This window comes from Corapipo altera, unplaced genomic scaffold (assembly GCF_003945725.1).
Source record: "Corapipo altera isolate COAL_440 unplaced genomic scaffold, ASM394572v1 61411, whole genome shotgun sequence".
NCBI classification, from domain to species: domain Eukaryota; kingdom Metazoa; phylum Chordata; class Aves; order Passeriformes; family Pipridae; genus Corapipo; species Corapipo altera.
In genome coordinates this window covers 22,024,791-22,050,457 of record NW_020884875.1, presented here as the reverse complement: position 1 = coordinate 22,050,457, position 25,667 = coordinate 22,024,791, and the positions used below count along the sequence as shown (strand labels likewise).

Genomic DNA, 25,667 nt, shown 5'->3' with positions numbered 1-25,667 from the left:
ACTGTTTTGGGAACTGTCCTTATAAAGTATATAAACATATCATCAGAAATCCTCCCTCCACAATTGTTCTTCTTTCTTATGAAATGCACACTTGATGAAAGGGTGAGTTTTCAGTGCCTGCAGGGACCAGATTCAGTGGTTAACTTAACTTGTTCAAATAGGCAAGTGGTATCATGTAGCTTTACAAGGAGCAACCTGACCTTCTCACATTGACCAGCAGTGACATTATTGTGCAGGAAGAGAAGCAGTCACATCATTTCTGTTTTGCACAACCTGCTTAAAGTTTGCAACTAAATGCTTGTCTTCAGTTGAGCTGACAAGAGAAAAGAGGGGGTTCAGTGAACCATGGCAGGGCTGCCATGAAATGACAGGAATCATTGGCATACATTTCAAATAGCTCTCTCAATCCTATTAAAGTATTGCAGTCCTGCTTTAAAATAGACAAGTATGAAACAACTTTGATAGATAGAGACTAAAATGGCTTATTGATTTATTTTTTTTTTTTAAGTCTGAGGAAAATTACCCAAAATGTGTCATTCTTTAACATTTAAAAATATACTACATAAAAAATGAACAACCGCAATATATAAAAGTTTAAACAATAACTGCTCCAGTATGCAAAGAATGAAAAGCACAGAAATGTGAACATACAAGTGCACATTTTCATAGAAATGTAAAATTTATATTAAAAAATACATACAGTTAATTAGAATTCAAAGGTAACAACAAAATTACACTTTAATGGCATGATTTTACATTAATACAACTTTTCCCTTCTAAAAGACTATTGATACTAAGAATCTGAAAATCCATTTTCCATTGTTCTTCTGGGGTTGGATGATTCCAGGCTTAAGAAACAGATTTAAGACAGAGAACTGTCTCTGTTCTGCGTAACACTGTAGGTTATGTCAGGTTCAGCTTGCAATGCCAAAAAATCTGGGAAGGAACTCTGATCAGACTGAATTTCTCGCCTGGACCCACATTGAGGTCTGAACTCCCTCTTGTTTCCTGGAATAAAAAATAAAGAATAAAAAACAACAACAAAAAAAAGGAGAATATACATTTACTGTTAAATACCTTTCACAAAGGTATGTATATGGAGTATCCGCAAGTGTTTGCTTCTTGTTTTAAATACTTATTTAAAATACATGGTACATGACTACCTACAGTTATCTTTAATAAAAAGAAACAAAGGACATTATCTCAAGTATTCTGCACTAGTGTTAGAAGACAATAGCCTTCTTTATTTGAAGTGCTACAAATACTTACAGAGAACTTTTATACCCCTCCATTATAATTTCCAGGTGGCTTTTTTTGATCAAATAAACAAACTTATTCTACAGTCTCCCTGTCACTGTTATTAGAAACACATCATGCTAACCATGGAAGGTATTAAGTTACTTTTAAATATACTTTACCATCAATTGAAATCAAACACTTAATACTCCTCAAATGTTAGCCTGTTAGATGATGGCCAGAGAATATTCACTGACTGTAAGTTGATGGGAACATGATTCATATTTCAACGAGTCTCAACATTCAGTCAAACAGATATAAAGGTTAGACTAGTTAAAATTCAACACTGAAGAGCTTCCAGCACCAAAATATTAGGCATCCTACTTCGAAAGATTATGGATAATATCAGTATATCAGCATTAATAATTAAGAAAAAAAATTTGAAAGGAAGGCATTCTATATTCCCTTAACCAAACTTAAGAAAACACGATGCCATATTGCTCTTCTGCCCTTCACCAATGCACTGTATAGTTGTGAAAATAACAATCATTTCATCAGGTCATAAAACGTGAAAACATTGCAAAGTGTAATGATGGCGAAAAAAGTTAACATACTGAATGACAGTTATATTTGAGGTTTGAAACAGTCTCTCTTCAGCATTTAAGGAAGAGTATACATGCATATATAAACACAGATGCACATACACAGAGGCAGAAACACGCATATACAGGCACACGGATTCCAATACACAAAGATATCCAGAGAGAGGTTGAAGGGTGTGTATATATTCATATTTCACCAAATCCAGTCTCAGCCATACATTTAAAGACGCATTCATGAAAGATTCCTCTTTCCTCTGTTACTATTGCTAGAGAAAAATCAATTGTTGCCTCTAACACCTACTTCAACAGTTCTCTTTGATATGGACTCTTTTGATTTCCTGATTCACCACAAGCTATATTGCAGCTACTGTAAACAAATAGTTATGTTAGACCTTCATTAAGAACCCATACAGTAGCAAATGTAGATCACTGTTTTGAGTAGATAGTTAAAATGAGGTAGTGCCTTGGGTTTTTCTAAATAATACAGGTGATGAAGATGAGATAACCAGCAGGATGAGCAACTAAGATCTGTAAAACTCTTTTCAGTCCTTCTGGGCTTGACTCTCTGCAGTGTGAGAACCAAAGCACAAATGAGATTTACTGCATTTGTACCAGTAGACATGAAATGAGATCTCAGTGAAGGCTATCACACCAATTAACAGTTTGTTATTTGTACACTTTAATCAGCTGGCCACATGGACAAAATCCTCTCTAAAATAAGAATAATTAATTTTAAAAATTATTACAATATTGAAATATGCAAGTAACTTGTGATGTTCTAAAAACATTTCTGCATGTAAAAAAAATGAAATTAAAAAGATATAAGCTGCAAACAGGTCTCACTCTGGATAACAAATATTGAAGACAAATTTAAACGTATTGGTTTGTATTGCTTTCAACACCTCAGTTAAACAGCATGCCACAAAGAGTAAAAAATCACATGTTTTGATTACATTCTCATATTACTTTTTTTCAAGCTGTAGTGAGGGGATTTTTTAAGAATATGGTATCAAAATCCCAATACGGAGATAAGAAATCAGATTTCCTTTGAGAGTTGCAAAAAAACCGTATGAAACTTACTGATTGGCAGCAAGTCAATAGAGTATGTTATAGTGAAAGCTTCACTGTTAGGGAAAAAAAAAAGCTCTGGTTTAGTTATCCAGATCCTCTGCTGTACTTCTTACAAAGAGCAGAATGTTAGTCATCGAGTAGAAGCGAAATCAGATCTAATAGCAATGTGATTGATGTAAAAAAAAATCTTTGCTGCTTCTCATAAGAACTATTTTGATCCAATCTCATTATATGCCCTCATGATGAATAAGAAAATACGATTTTATAGGTTATAAGAAAAAATACTCAGAACTGTTATAACACTCATTGTTTGAACACATACCTTCACACAGGAATTTTAAAGGTAGTTATAGTCTTCCCAATAGACCTCTTTCAACATTAGTGTACTTAGACATCTTTGTAAAACATGTATTAAATTGACAAACTCAAATGACTATGCCACAGCTCTGATATTAATCCATCATATAACTATGGATTTACATAATTTTTGAAAGAGGAATTATGTATCTTAAATAAAGTGTCTGTTCAGGCAAATCTTTAGCACAGCACTTTTATTTACCAGATAAGGTGTACATGATTCAATCTGTAACACTTCACTAGGTAAACAGATATTTAGGACATATATGTTTAGCAAAAATAAGCTTTCAAAATATTTATGTTTTGAAAGTAACTGGTCATGTCCTATGTGCATTTTTCAAAAGCCTGACTTTATAAAACACATTTTCCTAAAGACCAAAGTATGAAAAGTTAGTCTATATTATGGAATAATTACTTTCTAAACCACAGTTTATTTTGATGCTTTTTAAATATATTGGCCAAAGTCCATACACAGTCTATACAGTAAGTCTATGTACCAGGTATTTCTTTGGAATATACAAGGAAGTCCCCCATTTTCAGGTCAAATTCTCTGCACTGCACTGATAATAGCAAACTATTAGACAAACAATGTAGTGCTCTTTTTTACATGGTAAAATGATCAGTCTGTTTTGATTTCAATAAGAATTTCCAAATCTTTTGTACTTTTTGCCCATGCCACCTACCACTGTCTTTCCACTTGTCTAAGAATGGAAGCAAACTTTTATTTATTTATTTTGAATCTGAGTAGGTAACTCAAATGATTATTGCTTTATTTGGTGCTGCATGCTGCAAACAACATGGAAAGGTACACTGTACACTTACTATTGTGACAGCACTCCATGTTTTGCAGCAGTGTGTAAGATTACTGCTATCTTAAACTGATGCTTCTCTTGCTTCCAAGAAAGGTTTTCCTATTATGTGAGTTTTCCCGCAGCTTTTCATTGCCTCAGATGAGACTCTCTCTCTCTCATGTTCCCTTTCAGCTCCTAGCTTCTTTCCAGCAAGAAGGGGAGGAGTACAACCAGAGACTAAAAAACTCACGACACGATACTAAGGCACCAGCTCATGAAGTAGTCCCCCCCATTGCCCTTTATTCTGCCAGTGCTGGTGGGAAAATAGTCCCTATCCAACCAGTTAATGTGTCAAACTTCATATTCTCTTGAGAAATGTATTCAGCCATCAGCCAAATTCCTAAACAGTGTGACTATCTGATGTAAGCCTTCAAAGTTTCATCTGAGTTGCAAGTATACTGCTGCTCTAGCAGAAAAAGGAAAAAAGTATATTTACATTCATTTTGCCAAACATTAGCATCTTCTGTCCAATCATTTGAATGCAGAAGTGTTAGGAGAAAACAGCTTAGAGAACAAGGGTTGACACATACACTGTGAAATCTTAAGGTGCTTGAATGCAATGAGGGAGAAAGTGAGACAGAACCACATTTCATCTCCCCAACTGTGCTACAGTCCACATGAACTTTGTGACAGGTCTCTGTCTCTCAGCCACACTTCACTAGCTTCTGCTGCCATTCAGCTGTCAGACAGCAACCCTTTACCATGCCCCTAACATGCTCTACAGCTTCACCCAATTAACTCGCTTTCGCTTGACATTGCAGCAAAAAGCTTCATAATAGGTGGTCAAGGTGCACGGTGTCTGCTTTGCCCTCTAACTGCTCACGCACAGCAAAATGCTAAGCTACCTTGCTTTGTGTCTGTTTGCAATGAACTGCCGCACTACAATTTAGGCATTTTGCTGCTAAGTGAGACAAGGACATCAGACCTTTGCCAGTGGTACATTTACATATCTTTTACCAAGACTACTTTTAATGTCGAATCCTAGTACTAATAATCATAAACATTTTGGCAAGAAATGAAATTACACTGATTCAGTAAAATACTTCAATCACTTTATAATTAACAAAAATATACTGTATCAGCAATTTGATTCAGGGGGAATGAGGGGAAAAAGTAATTATTTCCAATAATTTAACAACATAAAGGAGGGAAGTCTAGAAACAACATAAGTGTCTTTACGATTCAGCTTTCTTGTATTAAAAAATCTTTACACATTCAGAAGATGAATTTTTGCCATGCATTTCTGCCAAATATGGAATTTTTGAGGAATAATATTCAGAAATATGAATCTATGTAGCTAAAAAAACAAATGAACTATTAAAAAATGGAAATCAACATTTTAAGATTCTTCTGATAGCTTATATAGAAACAAGAACATGAAACTCTCTGTTACTTTGCAGACAGGTGCCTTGAGAATACTCCAATTTGCTCACTACTTCTCTCAAGTATATTTGTATTAAATCCATAGAGTTCATCAGAAAAGATCCCTAAAAATTCAGTATGTAGGTAGTAAGTACTGATAAAGCGCAAACAATCTTTGCTAAAGAGAGTCGAACAGCCTGAATTGAACACTGGTTTCTGGACACTGAAATTAGGAGAGCCACTATAGCAAATGCCTTCTGGTGGCCTTATGGGTTTCAACTACACAATTCCAACAAGGCAGGACACAAAAGACTATCCACAAAGCTCTTTCAGATTCTGTTTTGCTGCTCAGATAGGTTACGTAATCTATTTGCTTTCGCAACATATTTATCTATGGGGACAAGTCCCCTTGCAGTTCTCTTCAAAAATCTTTCAAAAGGGCATTTTTTTCCACAGAAGTAATCTGATTTTCACAAAGAGAAGCAGACATTCAGGTTGTAAAAAGTGGAAGCTCAAGAGAAGCCCAAAGCATGAAGAAAGGAAAACAAAAAGGAAATACACTGATTGCAATGTAAAGCAGACACCTCTCTTGCCAGGAATTTATGGCAAGGACATAGAACCAACTTATCTTTATGAAAGGTGGTGAAAAGCAGCAAGCCATAAGGAATTGGAGCTTGTACACCTCTGGAAGAGGCTGCTGATTCAAAAATGGTAGTTTTGCAGCAATAAAAAAAACATGTAGTGAACACATCACTCAGATTCCACACAGAAAAATGGTATTTCTCAGAATTAAAATGAAGTGAACATTATTGCAGACCTCCCCAAAAACTTGCAGGTGAACAAAAAGTTATTTTGGTTCACTGGGTTGAGAGAATATAATCTAGTGCTGTCCATAATCAGAAAGTGACAAGGGAAATGCTGATTTCAAGAACTGACAGCTTTTCCCAGCCCCTAACAGAGAGCAGATTAATGTTAGCTCTTCAGAGACAATGGACTTAGGAGTACAAAATGGATATAGACACAGTTTATGCAACCTATCTGCACCTATTTGAAAAACGGACTGATTGGGATCTGTTATCAAAAATATAAACACTTGCATTTTGAGTAAGAACACCTGCATTTGCATTAGCCTACAGGCTAATCTAAGCCTCAGTTAATCTAAATAACTGTATTAAACCAAGTAGTAGTAGTAGTAGTAGTAAAAAGATCCTCTAATGATAGTACAAAAAATGACTGACCTATTCCACATGTTTAAAAGTGAACTACTACTAATGAAAATTTAATTTTCTCAAAATGAAGTTTTATTATTAAAATCATCAAGGTATTAGGAGAACTAAGGGTTCCACTCTTTCAGCACTGGCCAAGGCATGTACATTTTCTGGATAGCCCAGATTTGTAGATGTGCACACTGTAGATGTGTAGGCTGCTACCTCCCAGCCAAAATCCTGATAGGGGCTCCACCCCACTCCCCTGTAAATTAGATTATGGAAAGATTCAGCAGGAAGAGGTATATCTGGCTCCCTATAATTTAGGATAGTTTTCTAACTTTTCTTTGCTTATCTAAGGCAAGGACTTTAATCCCCAGCAAAACTTAGTTGAAGTAACTTCAGGAGGGAATTACTCCCTCTCCCACAGATTACATGCAACATCTGAAGCAGTTCTGTCTTCAAGAGAGTTCTAAAGGGTAATTTTGTAACAGTAATGGTCAGAGAAAACAGTTGGCTTTCCAGCAGTAGTGCTTATAAGTATCAGTTGATATCTGAATAGCCTAGAAAAAATATTTTAGGCTATATTTCAGTTGATGGCTAACATATAGGTCTTTCATAAATGCAAGATCCAAATTACACTAACTGGGCAAGGAATCAAGCTTATCAGTTATAAACAACTTGAGTGTGGGTGAGCTAGGTTTACTGTCTCTATTGGGTTTGGCTGAATTTATATATACAACTATACTTCAGACTAAAAATAAATTAAAAAATACAATAATTACTTCAACAGAACTTTTTATACTTCCTAGATTCCTGAGCACAGCCTCTAAGAACTGCTGTTAGCTCAGATATAGATCATCACTTTCTGTGAGGCTGAATTTGCAGTTTGAGTGAGTCCACTAGACAAAGGGAACTAATACTTCCTGCATACCAATCATATATTATGTGAATAAACAGCAAAAAAAATCCTAATGGAATTTCATCCTTTCATATATATATATATATGCCAAATGTGTGTTCTGAAAGCACAGAGTTAAAAACAACAAAAAACCCCAGCTAAACAAACAAAAAAAAAAGACACCATTACCACCATATATAAGACTACAAACAAACAAATAAAAAACTGGCTCAAAATATCGAAACCACCAACACATACAATACTCCAAACTTTCATCAGGCATGTAAAATTTTTATCAGAAGAGTCATGAAGAACATAGGAGAAGGCTTGGAGATAGATTTTTTCAGCTTTTTGGTTTGCAAAACAAGAAAGGTGTAACACAACTTTAAAAAATTGAGTTTTCTAAAAAAAAAAGAAAACAGGGATGTTTCAATAATTTGGCATGCCTTGTACATTCTAGAATTATTAATTAAATTCCTTCACTCAGAGCTCCTGATTAGATTTCATTCTTTTAAAAAATCTCTTATTTAAAGTGTAGTAAACTTCACTAAGTTATTAAATTAAACTAGAAATACCTAAAGCAATAGGATGTTTTGACATACACAAATTAAAATTAAAATGGAGGACTTCAAGTGTCAAGAAGCTTTGCAAAGTCCTGGTTAAGTTACAATACATCCTCAGACTCCCAAAAGAGTACAATAGATTTAATAGACCATGTGAAAGGAAACTTGATGTCACACAAGTCTTGAAAGTCCCTGACCATAAGCATATAACCACCATACAAGCTGATCCTTCTGTGATCAAAGGAGGCCCTCAGTACTCAACAAAAGCTGAAAAATTAGTGAACTATTTCATTACTGGGGTTCTGGCCTTCAGAGGCTGTATGTGTCAAATCACCTGCAACACCTAGATAGGGTAAAAGGCTTTCAAAGTACTGGTGAACATACAAATTTAAGAGAGGTCAGTCTTGCAACGGTCGCTTTATGGTAACATTTACTGAGTAAACTATGGGTTTATGGGCCAATTTCAATTGAGACTCAGATCCAAAAGTGTGGTGTCTTAGAGCAACATGACTTTAAAAGCTTTATAGCTGCCTCTCTAAAAAGAGGAATTCCTTTAGGAATTGAAGAAGTTACACCATCTGAAAAGGATGAAAAGGAACCATTGCATCATCATAATGTCACTGCTTTCCTAATATCATCACATGTCGCAGGGAAACACTGCTGGTGATTAACCACACTATTCTTGCCCATATTTTCAGTAAATTTTATCACACTGTGCATTGTAAAGGTACCCTTCCTTCCATTACAAATACAAAAACAAGGGTGAATTGACTGGTCATCAAATAAAAGGATCCTTCCTTTCCAAAAGCTGGCATTTCTGAAACGAGTCAACAAAACCCCCAAATTCTTGTAAAAGGGAGAAGAAAAATTATAGTTTAAGAAACACATTTCTTTCTAAATCCCTTTCTTTAACTGAACTATTACACAAACTGAAGAAAACAAGTGTTATTTGAATAATCAAGATTATTATCATAATAACATCCTTTAGGTTGACAGTGAAGCTCTTTACCCTACTGAGTATTCATTTCACATTTTTAAAATTTGTTCAATGAGTAATTTATTCAACAGGCCAACCTGCTTCACAGAGCCCAGTCACTGCAGAAAATAGGTCCTTACTAAGATCAGCTACAAAAACTATGCCTTCACTACATAATGTTGGTTTCACAGAATTCCATGAAAAGTTTTTATACATAATTTAGACACAAAACCAAATAAATAAATAAACAAATGCTGGGTAAGTATCAGTCTGGCTTAAATACGTAAAACCCAATAAAAAGACACAGCAAGATGCAACTTGCTGATTGTATACCCTTAAATCATGTCAACATTACAGGAATAATATTATGAGTTAAGAAATATTATGTTTCATGCACTAACTCTGAATTTCCTGTCTTTTTATCTCCACAAGTCATACTCTCCAGCATATTTAAAAGGTTTGGTTTTTTGTCATATCTCACATTAACTTTCATACTTAAATACAAAATGCAAGAAAATGGAAGCAGGTAGACACGTGTATTTCGACAAAAAACACATTACTGCAAAAATGTCACAGAAACGAACGCAAAGAAAAACTTGGAAATATGCACAATTATATGAGAAGGCAAGGGAAGAGAGCATGACCAAACCAACAGAAAAACAGTCTGATTTCATAAGTTCTAGAAAGGCACAAAATAAAGTAGACTGCTGTGGTCTGCAGCTACCCTTCTTTAATGTTCTCACTACCTCCCTTTGACCTGAGAAGGATCCACCCTCCTTGGTGTGGACTAGTGAGGTTAGTTCTGAGTAGAGTAGTTCTCAGCAGAGAAGTCTGCTGTGGACCTAGGATGGAGACAATACCCAGCCTTGTGCTACCATGACCTTACCACAGTCTGTGCCCCAGAAGCAGAGACTAAGAGGAGATGGAGCATCAGAGACAGTTATCTCCTGTGGAGGAAAGTTTGCCAGCTAGCTGGCACCAAATGTTCTCGTGCTGGGGCTATGATTGTCTTTCTGCCATCCAGAGGGAAACATTAACTTTTATAAACACGAGATTTTGCTTTACAAAATTAAAGCGTGGGTTTGTTGGTTTTTTTAATGGCTGCATGTAACATTATCCATCCCACATTATAAGTGGGGGCATATGCTGCACATAGATGCAGGCTAGGTGAGAAAGAGGCAAGACTCCTGCAACACTGCCCTAGATCAAACTCTTGTCTTTTGTTATCCTGTGGTCTAGGCTGTGGTATAAAGTAAACAAGAAACAACACAAAAGACAACAAAAATCTTTCCATCTGTCATCCTGAATCCACAGGTTGCATCTACATATCTTGCACTGTTTATCAAAGTTAATGCCTAAAGATCAGCACTGAATTTTCTCCTTATAAAAAATGCTTTACGTACTTAGTTTGAAACAAAACCAAACAGCTGTCAAAACAAGAAAATAATTATTCACAACAGTATACCTTGTAGGATCTAAATTTAAAATGTCAAGAAAATATCAGGAAGATGACAGACTGGATTGCATGGATTCATTCGCCATTTAAGTATCTGAGCTAGACTCATTCAGGCACATGCTTTAATCCCTTCCAAAAATTTCTCAGCATATTCAGAGTCACAGAACAAACAGACGTTCCCTTTATGTTTAACCCACAGTTTAGCAGGGAATAATAGAAGCTTCCCAGCTCTCTTTCTTGAAATAACTTCTTCAAAAGGGAGAAGGAAGCACCTTCTGGCCTGAGTAAAAGTCCTTGAGTCTGGAAAGAAGTGAATTTGTCTGCCTTTGTAGAGAATATTCCTTTTCTTTTATAAAGCCAGTAAAATTGTGTCCTTGGCTCTGTTCTTTTCTAAAAACTTTTTCACAGGGTTAAATGTCCTGGTCTATAATACCCAGTTCTCAAAATAACAGCCTGTCTAGCACTCCCAATACTTTTATTTCTACTGAAGCATTAACAATATATGTAATAATATACAAAAGTTTCTTTTAATTTGATGTGCTGGAAATGTCCCTTTGGCAGGTGTGGAAAGAAGGCAAAAGAAACAGGGGTGTGTGGCAAACAAAGCAAATGTACGCAGCAGGTGAAAAAACCTCATTGCATATTACCACTGCAAAGGCGTCTTAATAAGGAAAATGGCATCACATGGCTGTCTCCCAACTCACAGTTGCCCTCCACGGCAACTGGGGCCTTTCTGAAACATTCACTTTCAGGAAACCCTACATACCATTTTGCAAAGAAAACAGAAAACTGGCTTGCTCCAGTATTTCTCCTTTAAAAACTGAATAAAATAAAGTGTAGGCATTCACTGCCTTGCTCTCTGCTAATCTGCTGCAGGCAGAGAATGACTGCATGATGATTTGTTACAGGACAAACTTAAACCTATACTTTAGACTTGCCTCCTTATCCAAATCTTTAGTTTCTCTAAATCCATTTCCAATTAGTTTCTCCTGGAAGTATAATTGTTGCACTGGCCTGCATTTAGGGTAAGAGATGAATACAGCTTTAGGTTCCAAATGTCTTGTTTTCAGTCCTGGGAACTGAGGACCCTTGTTTGTGAGCTGGTAGTTCCAGTACCTTACTAGAAACATATTTTTAATGCCATAGAAATGCAAACCATGAAGGGGAAAAAAAAAAGGAAAGGAGATCACCTTCCTGAAAAAATGACCCCTCTTTTTTTGGACTTAGCCAATGACTTGAAAGATTTGTTTTGCGCTTAACATTGGAACAAACCTGCAGTCATTTAGGAACTTCATGGTTTCCATTAAACCACACAGCATGGACGTTTGGAATTTCATGGCAACTGTGAAGTGAGAAAGTGGATCTTGTTTTTCCAAAGTACCGACCTCTGCCGAGAGTTAACACCCACACACATTCACTCATATTCCTTAGCCAATTCATGTCATTAAGGAGACTTGAAGAACAGATCAAACAAAGAAAAAAAACAAATCAAAATAAAACAAAATCCAACGAAAAAAACAAACCAACCTCACTTAACCATCTTTCTTAAGCACTGGAAAGTAAAATAGTACAAGTGGAAATGTAATGTTTAAATGCAGCAAACTCATTGTGTCCATTTACAGTATTTACAGCATTAACCCTGCAACTGAAAAACTGAATTATTGGAAACCACCTAATTACCCAAACATTTACCCCTCTGCAGGTGTAAATACATGGGCCTAATAAGCCTTCCCACTGTGAAAGCAGTTACTTAAATTATATTAAAATATTAAAAACTATTTAATGAGCTTTTTTCCCCCTAAAGTAAATTGACTGTGTGCCTTAACCTGCTTCAGGCAAAGGAAGTTTCAAACATATTGGTTTTGAAACTAGCCATTATTTCCCATGTTGCAAAAATGGCAATTTTATTTCCCAACAGCAAATGAAACTGTCAGGAAAATTTAGATGCAATAAAATTGGGTGGTTAAACCAACATGCTGGATTCGGAATAAAACTGAATTAAAGGAATTAAAATTAAGCATTATGTCAGTCAAACTTTATAAAAACTATTTGAAATGGTGGGGGAGGGATGTTGGGGTGGGGGCTTTTTGCAAAAGTTAGGTTTTGGACGTGGTGAGGTCCACTCATAACAACCAATTTTATGTGCATCAACAGTGTCACATTTGAAATTTGCACAACGAAAAATATTTTGCATAAAATGTGTTGCTTCTGGCAACACTTCTGCCTAAATAAAAAGTTGTCAGGCAGTGTGTGACTTTAGTGGTACAGAGTTTTAAAATGGTGGCTTCAGTCCAAGGCTAGCTAATAACGGCTGACATGCACTGGAATCTTGAGGCCTAAATCAACATTGTTTTCACAGCTGTAATTAAGCCACCTAATCAGAAGCACATTTTGACGGGACAGTTTCTGGAAGCCATACATTACAATTTCTTATGCCTGGAGCGCAGTGGATCATGAGAGGTCCTCATTTAATTTCAGGTTAGAAAAAAAAAGGCTGTAAAATGAAAAGAGTATAAAAAAAAGCAGTGTATGGCTGTTGAAATGAAGCAGGCCTATGTGTTCATGCCTTGACCAACTCTGCATCCCACCCTCCTTCGGCTCTCTGCCGAGTCCCCAGCTCTCAAGTGGCAGCTGCACACAGTGAGATTAAGGGCTTCTGCCAAAGTCAACAGATGAGCTGGTCTGAACTGGCTCTCTGTGTGTTCTGATTGTAAATTGTGCTGGTGATGATTAGAGAACTCTAACACAGGATGTCGAGTCTTAAACTGTCCAGAGAAAATATTTTTTTTTTTTTTTAAGTTCAGGAAATTTTTTTAAACTTCTTTTGTGGCTTGGTACATAGTGTTTTGTCTATAACTTTCAGATGATTCAAACATGAATTCACACAAATCAAGTAACTATATTATTAAAAAAATACACCATTACTTGCTCACAGCAAGATCCCCCATATGAGAATGTTTACTTAGTAGTGCTGCTGCAGAATGCAATTCTCTGACTAGTACACTCCAGTAGTCTTGTGCTTCTTCCACCTGTCAAGTGGAAGACACCCCTAAAATTCAGACTATCAACTACTTTTGTTGTGTGACTCTCACTTTGGGACATTGTCATACCTCTTACAACAGCTAAACTGTCTTGCTCTTTTACTACATTAGTAACTTTAACATAAACTTTCAACCCCAGAGGCCACTGTAAAACTATCAATATGAAGGCACGAGTCACTGGGGTCTGATTACATTTGGTTCTGCACTTTAATTACATGTGGATTCTATTAACTGAACCTTTTGCCTTATAGGCAACATTTCAATCAAATTACTGTAATTTTCAAAGATGTTACAACAGTCTGACAAGTTTAAAGTTCACATACCTAGAATATTGAGTATCAAGAAATTTTTGCATAGAGAAGGAAGTATTCTTTACAAAATAGCAAATGTGATGTTGGATTACTGTAACTGGTTTTGAACACCTTGTCTTAAGTTACATAATGTGATTTATAATATCGGTTTCATATTACTATTATTTTAAACTACATGATTTATACTCTTTGGTTACAATTATTACTTGTGTAAGCAACATCACATGACCAGGTGAGCATTTGCGTTGGGGTATCTGCATTCCTTGGCTATGCAGTAAGGCTGGCAAGTAATGCCCAACTGCTTAAAATCAGGTAAGAAATGCAAATATTTCAGTAAAAACATAATTTCTGGGAGATATTACTCCTAAGTGGATTCAATCTTATAGAGACTTCAAGCTTATTAACTCCTATGAATAGTGTTTTCTATTTTTGCCCATCTGATATCTCCATATTTTCATGTCTGTGACCATCTCAATAATTGAGAAATTTTCCTTGCAGACCTGTCAGAATTTTCTTTACTTACTATCACTTTAGGAACATTCACATGTTTCACAGCACTTAAACCACACACAGGTATTTAACAGTACTGAGTAAAAGTTACTATTATTTGAGGTCCATATTTACTGAATTCTGTCCTAGACTATTTCGAGGAAATCACATCAAGAAAGAGGGTAACAATAAAAATAACAAGTCCGATGACCTTTTTGCAAGGCAAGTTAAGAATAAGCATCTCCAAATCTTTCACAAAACAAGTTTAACTGTGTATAAGGCTAGCAAGAGGTAGTGAAAAAGCCAAGGAGAGTTTTCATCAAGGACCTATCTGCTTCTTGCAACATCTGGGAAGAATTCTTCCAGCTACAAAAGAGATATGGCTCTGGCCCATGAAAGACACCCTCTGATATTTAACACAACACCGATGGAGTGAGTGCCTTTCTCCTATGCAGAAAGTGAAAAAGCAAATGTTTTCTTTCCCTCCAGTTCCATCCTCATAATTCTAACTTTAGGACAATGTATCCCTGTTAGATGCAGGTCTTAGCCTTAAAACACAGATGAATTGGTGACACAGAAACAAATTGCATGGGGGAAAAACAATGTCACTGCATCCACGCCCTGCAACACTGTGCTTGCAGCAACAAAGCCTTGGACAGCATGGATTCACAGGTTTGCCATATGACTAAATATGATGACACATGTTGCCCCACAGCACCCCCAAAATAATTGTTTATGACTGTACTACTGCACAATAGAGCACTTAAAAGCTCTCAGTTCAAGGTCTACTTATTATTGCACCTCTGAATGAAGGTACAAGTATAGTAATAAACTAATGTATATGAAGAAGAATTAAAATGAATAAAAGTAGCAGAATTCAGTACTGGTAAGAATTCAGAACTGTCAAGTGTTCATTTAACAGGGAACCTTGAAGCATAGTCCATTCATAGTGTTCATATTACTGGATGCTGCTGAACAAGAAGTAGGCAGGAAGAGCATTACAAAATGTTAATAGTTGTATAACAGGAGAAAAAAGGACATTTTAGAAATGTAAGGAAAATTTCAGAAGAACTTGGTAAAGAAAAAAAAAACAAACAGAAGTTTAAAAAAAAACGGCAACCAGGAAACTCCCCAACCAACAGAAGAGAGATACAGGAATAGGGAACAATAGAAAAGAAAATAGAGGAAAGGAGAGGTTTGGAGAGGTTCAGAGAGGTTCAGAGAGGTTCGGTTTGGAGAGGTTCGGAGAGGTGCGGAGAGGAGAGGAGACTGTCTAATTTTGAAACCAAACACATACTCAGGAAGTCATCACCCCCTTTCATTTAAAGTAAGAAAAAAAAATCTGTTCTATTTTAATACAGAAATTTAGTGCAGAACTTCTTCCCCCAAATCAGAACAGAACAGTACCAATTGAAATATTAAAATGTAAGTCACTCCACAAAGCTGTGATAGCTGAAGTTATTAAAAGTGTCATGCTTAATACAACTTTTACAAATATTAGGGAAAAGCTTTACAGAAATCCCAAATATACAAAATATAGCATAATCACTTATATATTTTTTCATAGCAACCTGAGACTCTCATTCTGAGGTTTTTTGCCTTTATATTAAAATTTTAAAACACTTCCTACTAATGCTTATGCTTACATTCAGATTAAATGGCATCTAAAGGAAGAACTATTGTTCTCTCAGAGGGCCAATATATCCCTTCAACACATATAGTATCATCTTTACATGGACACTGCAAGCAGACACAAATTACTTAAAAAGCACCGCCTTGAATCACAAGCTTTGAAGAGCTAGGTAAGGCAAGGTGTTTGTTTTCATTGTAACATAACAAGCAGCTGGATAGTCCTTCATACACAGGACTAGCAACATCTTTGCTAAAAGCTCTCTCAACCCAAACAAAAGCAAACCTTGCTGCAAGTTCTGCAGACTTCCCAATCTTAGTACACAAGTGGTCATCTTGATTTAACAACAAAAACAATCATAACAGGCAAAGGAGAGGCCCAAATTTACACTGGCCACAAGCTCAGCAGGACACATATAAACCTAACAGAAAACATCAAGAGTCCAAGTTTTCATTCAATAATTATCACCTCAAGATGTTAAAACTGAAATTCAGCACTAATTAATATAGTTTCTATTCATAAAAATCTCCCAGCTGTTAGAAGCAGGATAAGAAATTAATATAATTCTGTAGGAGACAACCAAAGCCACAGTCAGAGCCTTTGAATATACATTTTCCAGTGTGTTTATGACATTTGCTTTAGTGACAGCTCTCTTCCTACAGATCTTCTGTTTCAAAAACAAAGACAATCCTCATTTTCTTTATGGTCATTTGCTATACAAGACTAAAACAAGAAAAAAGAAGAGAAGGACATCAACAGCAACCAAAAAAACTCCAAAGCTTTCTCCTTTGTCCTCTGTGAAAAAGTAAGAAAAAAATGGAGGACAAATACATCAAGTGTATGCCAGTTGCACATCCTACACAGTCTCATTCTAAAGATACTTGGCTACATGTTTATAACAGTTTATGTGTCTGGCCTCCTGCCTTTGTGAGACAAATAAATCTGCATTCAATAATTCCCCTAGAGAGAGAACTCAGATCTGAAGAATCACCTTATTAGCCTTAAACAAATCCAAGTACCTTTGTGAGCAACAATATTTTTAGACCAGAAATTATTTCTGAAATTGGATTTTAACCTTTGTAACTTTTGTGAGAAGCATTAAAACCAAATCTCCTAATAAACATTTTGTTTATGTGAACAGCTAATAACATTCTGTTTTAACATGCTACATCCCTAAATGGTTAAATTCTTCAGATCCAAAGTTCAACTATTTACTGTACTGCCAAAACTAAAGAAATCACAATGTATACTTTTCCAGCAACAGCAGTAATTAACAGATCCTTGTAGAAGATACAGTAGTAAAATTAATCCCTCTGTTAACTAGTATCATCCCTTTCTCTTCTGAAAAAAAATTCAGTTGACACTAATTTTATTGTTCTAATATGTTTATAGATAAATACTATTGTATTTCCCTACAGAAACTATACAGCATGAAGAGAAATGCTGGCTAAGAAACCACATCCAAATGACAAAATTTACTTGAAAAGCAGACTTACCATTTGTAAGGTCACTTTCATGAAGACATGCTGTTTGGAGCCTGGACTTTAGAGTTGCAATGTGAAGCTGTAGAGATTCTGTTTCTCTCACTAATGTTTCAACTCTGGAAACTGCAAGTTGGTAGAGTTCCATGAAACTTTGAATCATGGCCTTTAGAAAGTAAAATAAATCATCAGTGCCAGGCAAGCTATACTTAAATGCCAAAAGCATACACCCAAATTCATTAGAGAAGACCTAATTTTTTTTAATTGGAGAAATCAATCAAAAGTTCTGAGCCAGGCAAAACTTCAGTCTCAGGAATTAAACAAAGGTCTAACATGGTATTCCTTCTAAAATCTGAAATATTAATAGCATTGAGGAAAAGTAAATGACTGTGCATCCCAATTAGAAGGTGTTTTGATAAACTGTTTCCAGTCATGCAGTCCTGCATTGAAGAGTTGATACTATTTTCCATTTCATTTAACTACAAGACTCAGTGTGTGTTCGATTTGTTTACAAAAAATCACTATACAATTTCAGGTAAATTTTCATGCTTTCAGAATGAGTCCTTCCACTTCATGTTAAGAAAATTAATTTGGCAGAAACAAAAGAAACATGGTAAACCTATAGACCTCTGAAGGTAAATAATCTCATTACAGTACAGCTGGGAAAATATATGGTTTTCATGCATATAGTGGAAAAATGCCTCGATCCTGTAATATTGATCAGAATGATAATACAGTTAGCAGCACAAGAGAGTACAAATGATTTGACACTACTGGTAACTTTATATCTACCCTAAGTAGTCTAACACTGTTCAGACTATTGGTCTTCTTTACAACTGGTTAATCACATTTCATAAGCTCAGTTTTCCCCTTTGAAATGACCTGTAGTGAGTTCTACTGTAAGAACATATTACAGATAATATGAAATAGACTTTTTGAATATAAGACTGTGGTACAGATAAAAATAAACTTAGTACCACAAACAGGTACTCACAAAGATCTTTACTGTTTTCCTTTCTTTATTCTCAAACACAATACTGCTGCTCAGAATAAAAGTTAACATAGCTGAAATCAATAAAGATATTTTATTGTGAAGTGTAGAAAACAGCAGTGGCAAATTAACAACATCATAATTTTTCTCATCAGAAATAATATCCAAAATGTTTTAAATACTATGGTGCTAGTCCTAAAAGTGTACTCACATAGCTCTGTAACTCTGCCACTGTCAGCTCTGATCCTGCTTTTAAAATTTTTCATTCCTCATTCAACATGACTAAAATGCTGCAGCTCTTCAAAAACAATACCAAGGAAGAATGTGGATATATCTCACACTCTATATAAAAATGTCTGAGAGTCTTCATATGGCAACTGCCCACATGTTAAAAATTAGACGCATGTTGAAATAGGTCTACGGACTGGGCCTGTAACTCATAAACAAGGTTTATACCATTGCATCATAACAAGCTGTGTCTCAAATCTCACAGAAAAAAAATCTTATGTGTTCCTTTGATTACTTCACACATGATACTTAAAGGTGTCACTGAACTGGAATGTATAGAGATGTTTCCTCACCTTCTTCCTTTTCCTAAAGCTAGTGAAGCCACTAACCTATACAGTGTCATCCTACAGCTCCACAGCCACTCTAAGTCCATGCAGATATTTGAAATAGTGTTTTCTAATTCCTTGCTGATCTACTCAGCTATTTAATTTGTTTTCTTGTTAAATAAGTTTGAAAATTTTCAGTCTAGGAAAAATGTATTCCTGAGCTTTTATTTTCAGACACAGCAATTCTATTTTTCTAAGAGTTCTAGATTTCTTTTTAGTCCAGAAAGAAGCGACTTAGCAGTAGCTAATGATTCATTACCAATGTGGAAGGTAGCATTCATACACCCACAGGTACACACTTGTTCCAGTATATCCCAACTTCCCAGCAAAGAGCCAGGGTCAGTTTAGATTTCTCTTGCTCAGGACCAAGTTAGAGCAAACCACATTTTTAGGTCTTCCAGTGGGTGGCATGGAATCCATGATAATTAGTGTGCAGAACATTTATTCTAAATGACATGGAGAAAGGTAAATACATTGGGTTTTCAGATATGCCATTGGAAGGCACGAATGATTTTACATAACTCATGTTGGTCACAAATTGAGTGACCTATCTGCTTTATGTCATACAAAAGTTCCACTTATAAGAAAGCTTGATACACAGGGAATGGGCAGAGAACCTGGCCACTTGCAAATTACAAGATGTCATCTAATGACTAAACGCATCTCTAGAGGAGTTCAGAACTTTAATCTAGATCCCTATTTGAATATTACAGACACAAATATATCTGCACCTCTGAAAACTGTTCCATGATCAAGAAAATCAGTTGACAGACTCTCCTGGAATACAAACCTAGTTCTGTACAAGTTTTTTCCTTTCCTGCTATGGAATGTTTTCTTTTGGTTTTAAGTATACGTAGAAATAAGATGTATGTATAGCTTTTAAGTATACACAACAATAAGATGCTTCAGCAACCCTCCTGATTAATTTTTATAACATAAAATTTGGCATTCATACACATCTGCAAGATCTGCATTTTAGCGAGCACTTCTGCTTTTGAATGTGTTCGCAATACTATGACATGCAAACAGGGAACAGAACACAAAGCAATAAAAAATAGTCTTCAGTTACAAATGAAAATATTTCAAAAATAGACACCAGAAAATTAATTCTGTTCAGAAAGGCCAGAGGTAGTGATCCCCACACATTATAGGAACCAGTATTATTGCAACTCAGATTACTTCAAAAGTTAAACATTTTCAGACAGACAAGTATTATAGGAAAGTTAGTGGGGAAAAGACTTAACCAAGGAGGCCACAAAACCAGTGGAGTTGAAGAATACTAATTTTGAAAATTACTAGCTTTAAGTGCCTCTGCTTGTGCAAGGGGCTGGGACCAGATGACCTCCAGAGGTTCCTTTCAATTTCAACATAATTCAGTGATTAAAAGTCATCCTAAGGATGGAACATGATGCAAGTTAATAGCTGAAATTTACATAGGACTGTCAACTTTAAGACCACAAATTGTAAGCAATTACTCCACATTAATCAAAGACAGAAAGAGGAAAACAATCAGATGCTAAGTGATTTTTTCCTGTAACCTCTTTCCTTTCCTTTTACTCCACAAAATGTTTTATTTTATAGAGAATATCACTAGTATTTAACGTTCTACATCATGTGCTACTGATATAGTAGAAGCAAATGGTAGGAGTGTCTTCAATGCCAAAAGTGTTTTTAATGCTCCAACACTAAGACAAGGCACAGGCAACTTCAAGAAAACAGATGCGTGACTTTACACATAACTGGTTGCAACTCACAGACTAAAAATATATTCATAACATTGGCATGGAAAAAGGATGCTTTTATTATGAATATACTGGACTAGACACAGAATTTGCAAGAATGCCCAAGCTCCATTTTCAAATCTAACTGTTAATAGACAAATTATTTTAAGCCTAAGTACTTCTAAGGATCATCTTTCTTTACAGCTATTTAAACATTGAAAACAGTATCTTTTTTTACAGCTATTTAAACATTGAAAACAGTATCTTCATCTAGAAAATCCCTAAAAGCACTCTAACCATCTTTAGAGCACAAAGTAAATCAGAAAATTTTGAAAAAATCAGTTAAGTGCTATTCATATTATAAAGGAAGAAAGTTTTTTAAATTTTAGATCTTTATTCAATTAGAAAAAGGGTCTCTGAATATTCTGAGTGGAAAAAGGCCCTTACAACCTGTTCAAAGATGTCTCATCTGTAATACGAGGACTGCATAAAAATTTTTTGGCTTAGGCTACATGTTGGTAAAGCTGAGAAACCAAAATTGGGAGTAAAACCAAAACAAACTAAGTGGATGCTGTTTACAAACTACAGATCAACAAAGTAGCGATATTGAAGCTATGCTTTCTTCATCCAGATTAATCTTTAAAAGGACTGAGAACACTTAAGCTTAGGACAGTTCTCCAGGGGACATTAAAACTAATTTTTTCTAACGTTCCTTCCATGTACTTTTGAATAACCAATCATTGCCTAGTCCTGTACACCATTTCTAGAACCAGTAATTTTCAGGAGCACAGTGCTGTACATGCTGTAAAACAGCTTTTGTGTGTATTACTGGCTATAAATTTACAAGACTGAAAGACTCCAATCTCCACAGGTATTTTATTTAAATGGAAAAATGGCTAATACTGACAAATTACATAACAATCTTAAAGAAATTGGAAATATGAAAAGAAGATAAATCTTGTAAAAAATTAATTTATGAAATTCAAAGGTTATTCAAACGTCAGCTGTTCTCAATTAAGTTGTAGTAGAAACATATGACAAGAAATACATAGATTGGTATATGCAAATTATCAAACCTCTCATCAATGTTTTAATGTATTTATTATACATTATAAAAATGGCCTTTTAAATTCCAAATTAAAAGAACGTATATGTTGTCCTCTGTGTCTCACTATGGAGAACACAGTTAAAAATGATGAGTTACAAGTGGTAGGGAATAAAAATTTCCATTTAAAGTGTTAGACTCCTCCAAAGTTACAAATAAAATACCAAGTTATTAAGAATCAGTTTATTTTTATATCCATATCTTGAACTCAGGATCTTCTTGGGCCTGCTGTTATCATAGAACCACAGCTTGTCTTTGTAAGGAACAAAACTAGAGGAAGGAGACCCTCTGTTGAAATGATGCTTATCAAGAGGTGTCAAAAAGACTTACATCCTGACAATATAAACATTGACTTTGTAGCATCTGATGCAGCAGTCAGAATAACAAGACCATCTACTTTACAAAAAACGCCCAAAAAAGTACAAAAAAGTTGAAATTCACATTTGACTGTCTGGTTCTCCCTTTAGGAAATTCTTCAACTAAAAACAATGTTAGCGGGTAGTAAAATACCCCAGGCCTACATATACAAAAGATAAAAAAGAACGAGAGAAGGAATAACGAATGGACTTCAGACAAATAAAAGATTAACTCTAGCACAGTAAACTGCTTACATGAGAATCTGAAAAGAGTGAGAATTTCATTTATGGTACAGAATTTGGCTGGAGTTCTGCATACCTGTCTTTAATGCCTTGCTTCAAACTGACATAAACAAGGTTCATTAAAATGATTCCAGAAAACACAATATACATCATAGAGTTTTTGTTTTCAGAAATAAGATATCAGGATACTTATAGATTTAAGAGAGGTATGTTTGGAGAAGAAAGGATAAAATTAATTTCCCCCATACATTTTAGCATTTGAAAATCCATCCTGGTTGCCTTGAGCCATAGTCCAAAATGTCTAGTGGCATCAGTGGAGGATACAAATACAGCGGCTTCTCAGGCATCAGGAAAAAACCTCAAGGGAAACAGCATTCAGCAAAATTGCACTTTTGCAGCTGTTTGGCCCTTCTTTAATGATCTATTCTCCTTGTATTTCATTTCAACACTAAACATTTTGTTCAATTCCATTCAAGCGTGTCATGAACAATTTAAATGTGCCAAAAAGCAGGTCAGTTTTCTTATAACGTTTTTTTTCCCCAACGAAAGCTGACTCAGTGCCACACACGGTGCCCAATTCTATACCCTTCACTTCAATAACAATTACTTTACCCTGTAGGTCTCAGAGGACAGCCCAAGGGAGTGAAGCCCTAAATAAAAATCTAGATTCTCTGCAAGAGGTAATGATATGACTTCCTACAAGAAAACTGAAAAGGGAGCATTGAAGTTGACAGCAATAGAAGGGAAAGTGCTTCTATTGGAAACCACAGCAGATGGGCATAACAATAATTGCCATGAAAATTATTACAAAGTGTAAGATTTTCAAAAATCATATCAATCTTTCAGAAAATGATAAATTAAGACAAATGTATTTGTAGTTATGATGAGGTAGAAAAGCATCCTTGGAATTTCATAGCAAATGACCTACCTGCAGCCTTGACGACTCAGAAATATCTGTGGACCATGCAAGAAAATTACCATGTAACAAAATTAGGTTTTTATAGGCCAATAATGTTTACATGCAAAGACCATTCTCCCTGTCATTTGCACTAAGTCAAGCAAAGTTACATACAAAATGTAAAGGAGAATCAATCACTGCCCTGAAGAACTTGTAGTTTAAGCGACAGCTACAGAGAAAATGTTACCACTGCATTATACCTCTTTCCATCTTCTTACACAATTTTGGTTCAAAAAGAACATTCCAGTTTGTCAGGGAGGGAATTTTTCAAGCAAACGATTTTAGTGAGAAAGAAACAGAAACAGAAAGAAGTTTCAGGCTGGTACCCTTCCTACAACTTCTGTTGCAGTGTACATTCTAGGCAGGGATGAAACAAAGAGAGACGGATAGTCACTGAAAATACTGAAAAGTCCACATTAAAGTGCCTCAACTGTGAGCATGAAAATCTGCTTAGTGTGAGCATAATATATTACCACTGATGAGAGGAACCAAACAGCAGCAGCCACTACAGAAAAGTCAGGATGTACTTTTATTATAAAATATGACAGTGCCCCATCACACGTTCAGTCTTAAGGAGCAAGAAGAGAGTAAAACTTCTCATCAAAATTCAGATGAAATGTCAAGTGAAAGTACAAGTTGTCTGAATCTTGATGATGTTGCTTTTGGCCTACTGAAGCGACATCTTGGAACCAGAAAAGATGTACAAAAGCTGAAGTACAGGATTCTGTTTTCCACAATCAAATTCATGGAAGTAAAATAAATTTTAAAAAGCATACTCTTTCCTATTTTTAGGAACTCTTACATATGGATAAGATATCCTATATAAGCAAAACAATTTTTATAAATAAATGCTACCTAAACACTAAGTCTGAAATCTATTGACTAGTTATAGGTGCATGTGTAGGAGAACAATATAAGAAGGGGAGAGAAGCAGGCATTAATCTATCAAGTTACTAAGTAGAAAAATCTGAAGCAACTTCACGTGGAAGGTAAATGTGAAATCTGAAAAACTTTTCTGTTCTTTGAAATGCTGTCCACAAACTACCCAACCTAAGTAACTAACTCAACTATTTGCCAACATTATAGCTTACTCAAAATTAAAACAGTGGTTTTTCATTGGTTTTAAAGAGTGTTCTGTTAACTAAGACCACTTTCAATTACTCTTAGCAAAGAAATAGGCGTTACTCATGAAAAAATACTTAGTTTTAACCACCGTAGAAAAAGTCTCTTGCTGACTCCAAGAGAACATGATCAACCCACAAAATCTGGGCTCAGTATAGACATTTCCTTGAGTATTTTGACTAGAGCTATGAAGTGATATAGACTATTCCCTTATGGCCACAAGAAACAGCTTCTCAACTGTAAATTAAAACATTTTAAAATTGAAGTAGATAAAAGGTTTTGCATATGTGGAAATGTGTCCACTTTGTATTTTCCATGCAAAAAGCTGAGTGTAGTCTATGCTCTAGTTGCCATTTACTAGGAGAGACAAAGGCCCCTTCTGGCAGATTTAGTCAATATGATAACTGTGATTATGTAGCTCATACACAAACATTCATTGCTGAGTCCTAATCTTTGTATCAGATTTTGGGTGAATGCTAAAGTCCAATGAGGCCTAGGAAGTCCTAGGGGCTAGGAAACAGTGCAAAGTTTTGTGAAATAGCTGCTTCATTAGTTTTGTGAAATAGCTACTTCATTTCCTTTGCTTTTCTTATGAATGCTTATGGCAGCACTGCATTTTAAGTCAGTATAGATATTTTATCCTACATAAAGCAACATTTTGTAGTTTCGCAAGGAAATTCTAAGCTATTAGGTTGGATAGCAAATTAATTTTTTCATTTTCTCACAAAACTGCAGTTATATGCATAGATTCATAATGCCAGCACAGGAAAAAGCACTAGTCTCTATCTCTGCAGAGAACATAATGATCAAGAAAAGCTGAATTGCATCCCTCGCACCTTTAATCTAATGTCCACTGCCACATACAGGAAGGACAGGTGTCCTCACTTCATTCTGCCTAAACTCAGATGTTAGTGACTAACTAGTTTGCTTCATACATGCCTAAACTTAATGAAAATTTTAATAAAAAATACCCCAACAACATGCAAACAGCTAGATTTTCAATCAGACTTGCTTTCAAGCCTAAT

General features: G+C 35.4%; 1 protein-coding gene across 3 annotated transcripts in view; it reads right to left on the bottom strand.

The window, feature by feature from the left end:
- Nucleotides 1-408: 408 nt before the first annotated feature.
- CCDC171 (coiled-coil domain containing 171) overlaps nt 409-25,667 on the bottom strand; it is a 143,935-nt gene continuing 118,676 nt past the window's right edge. For 2 of the 3 annotated variants that reach the window (XM_027634420.1, XM_027634421.1), the window contains 2 exons: nt 17,548-17,698; nt 421-1,008 (listed from right to left, as the gene is read on the bottom strand). In XM_027634420.1, the coding sequence (XP_027490221.1) occupies nt 863-1,008; nt 17,548-17,698 (297 nt within the window). In that variant the 3' untranslated portion in view covers nt 421-862. Of the gene's footprint in view, nt 1,009-17,547; nt 17,699-25,667 lie in introns of all 3 variants that reach the window. The other variant, XM_027634422.1, reaches the window with a different exon arrangement.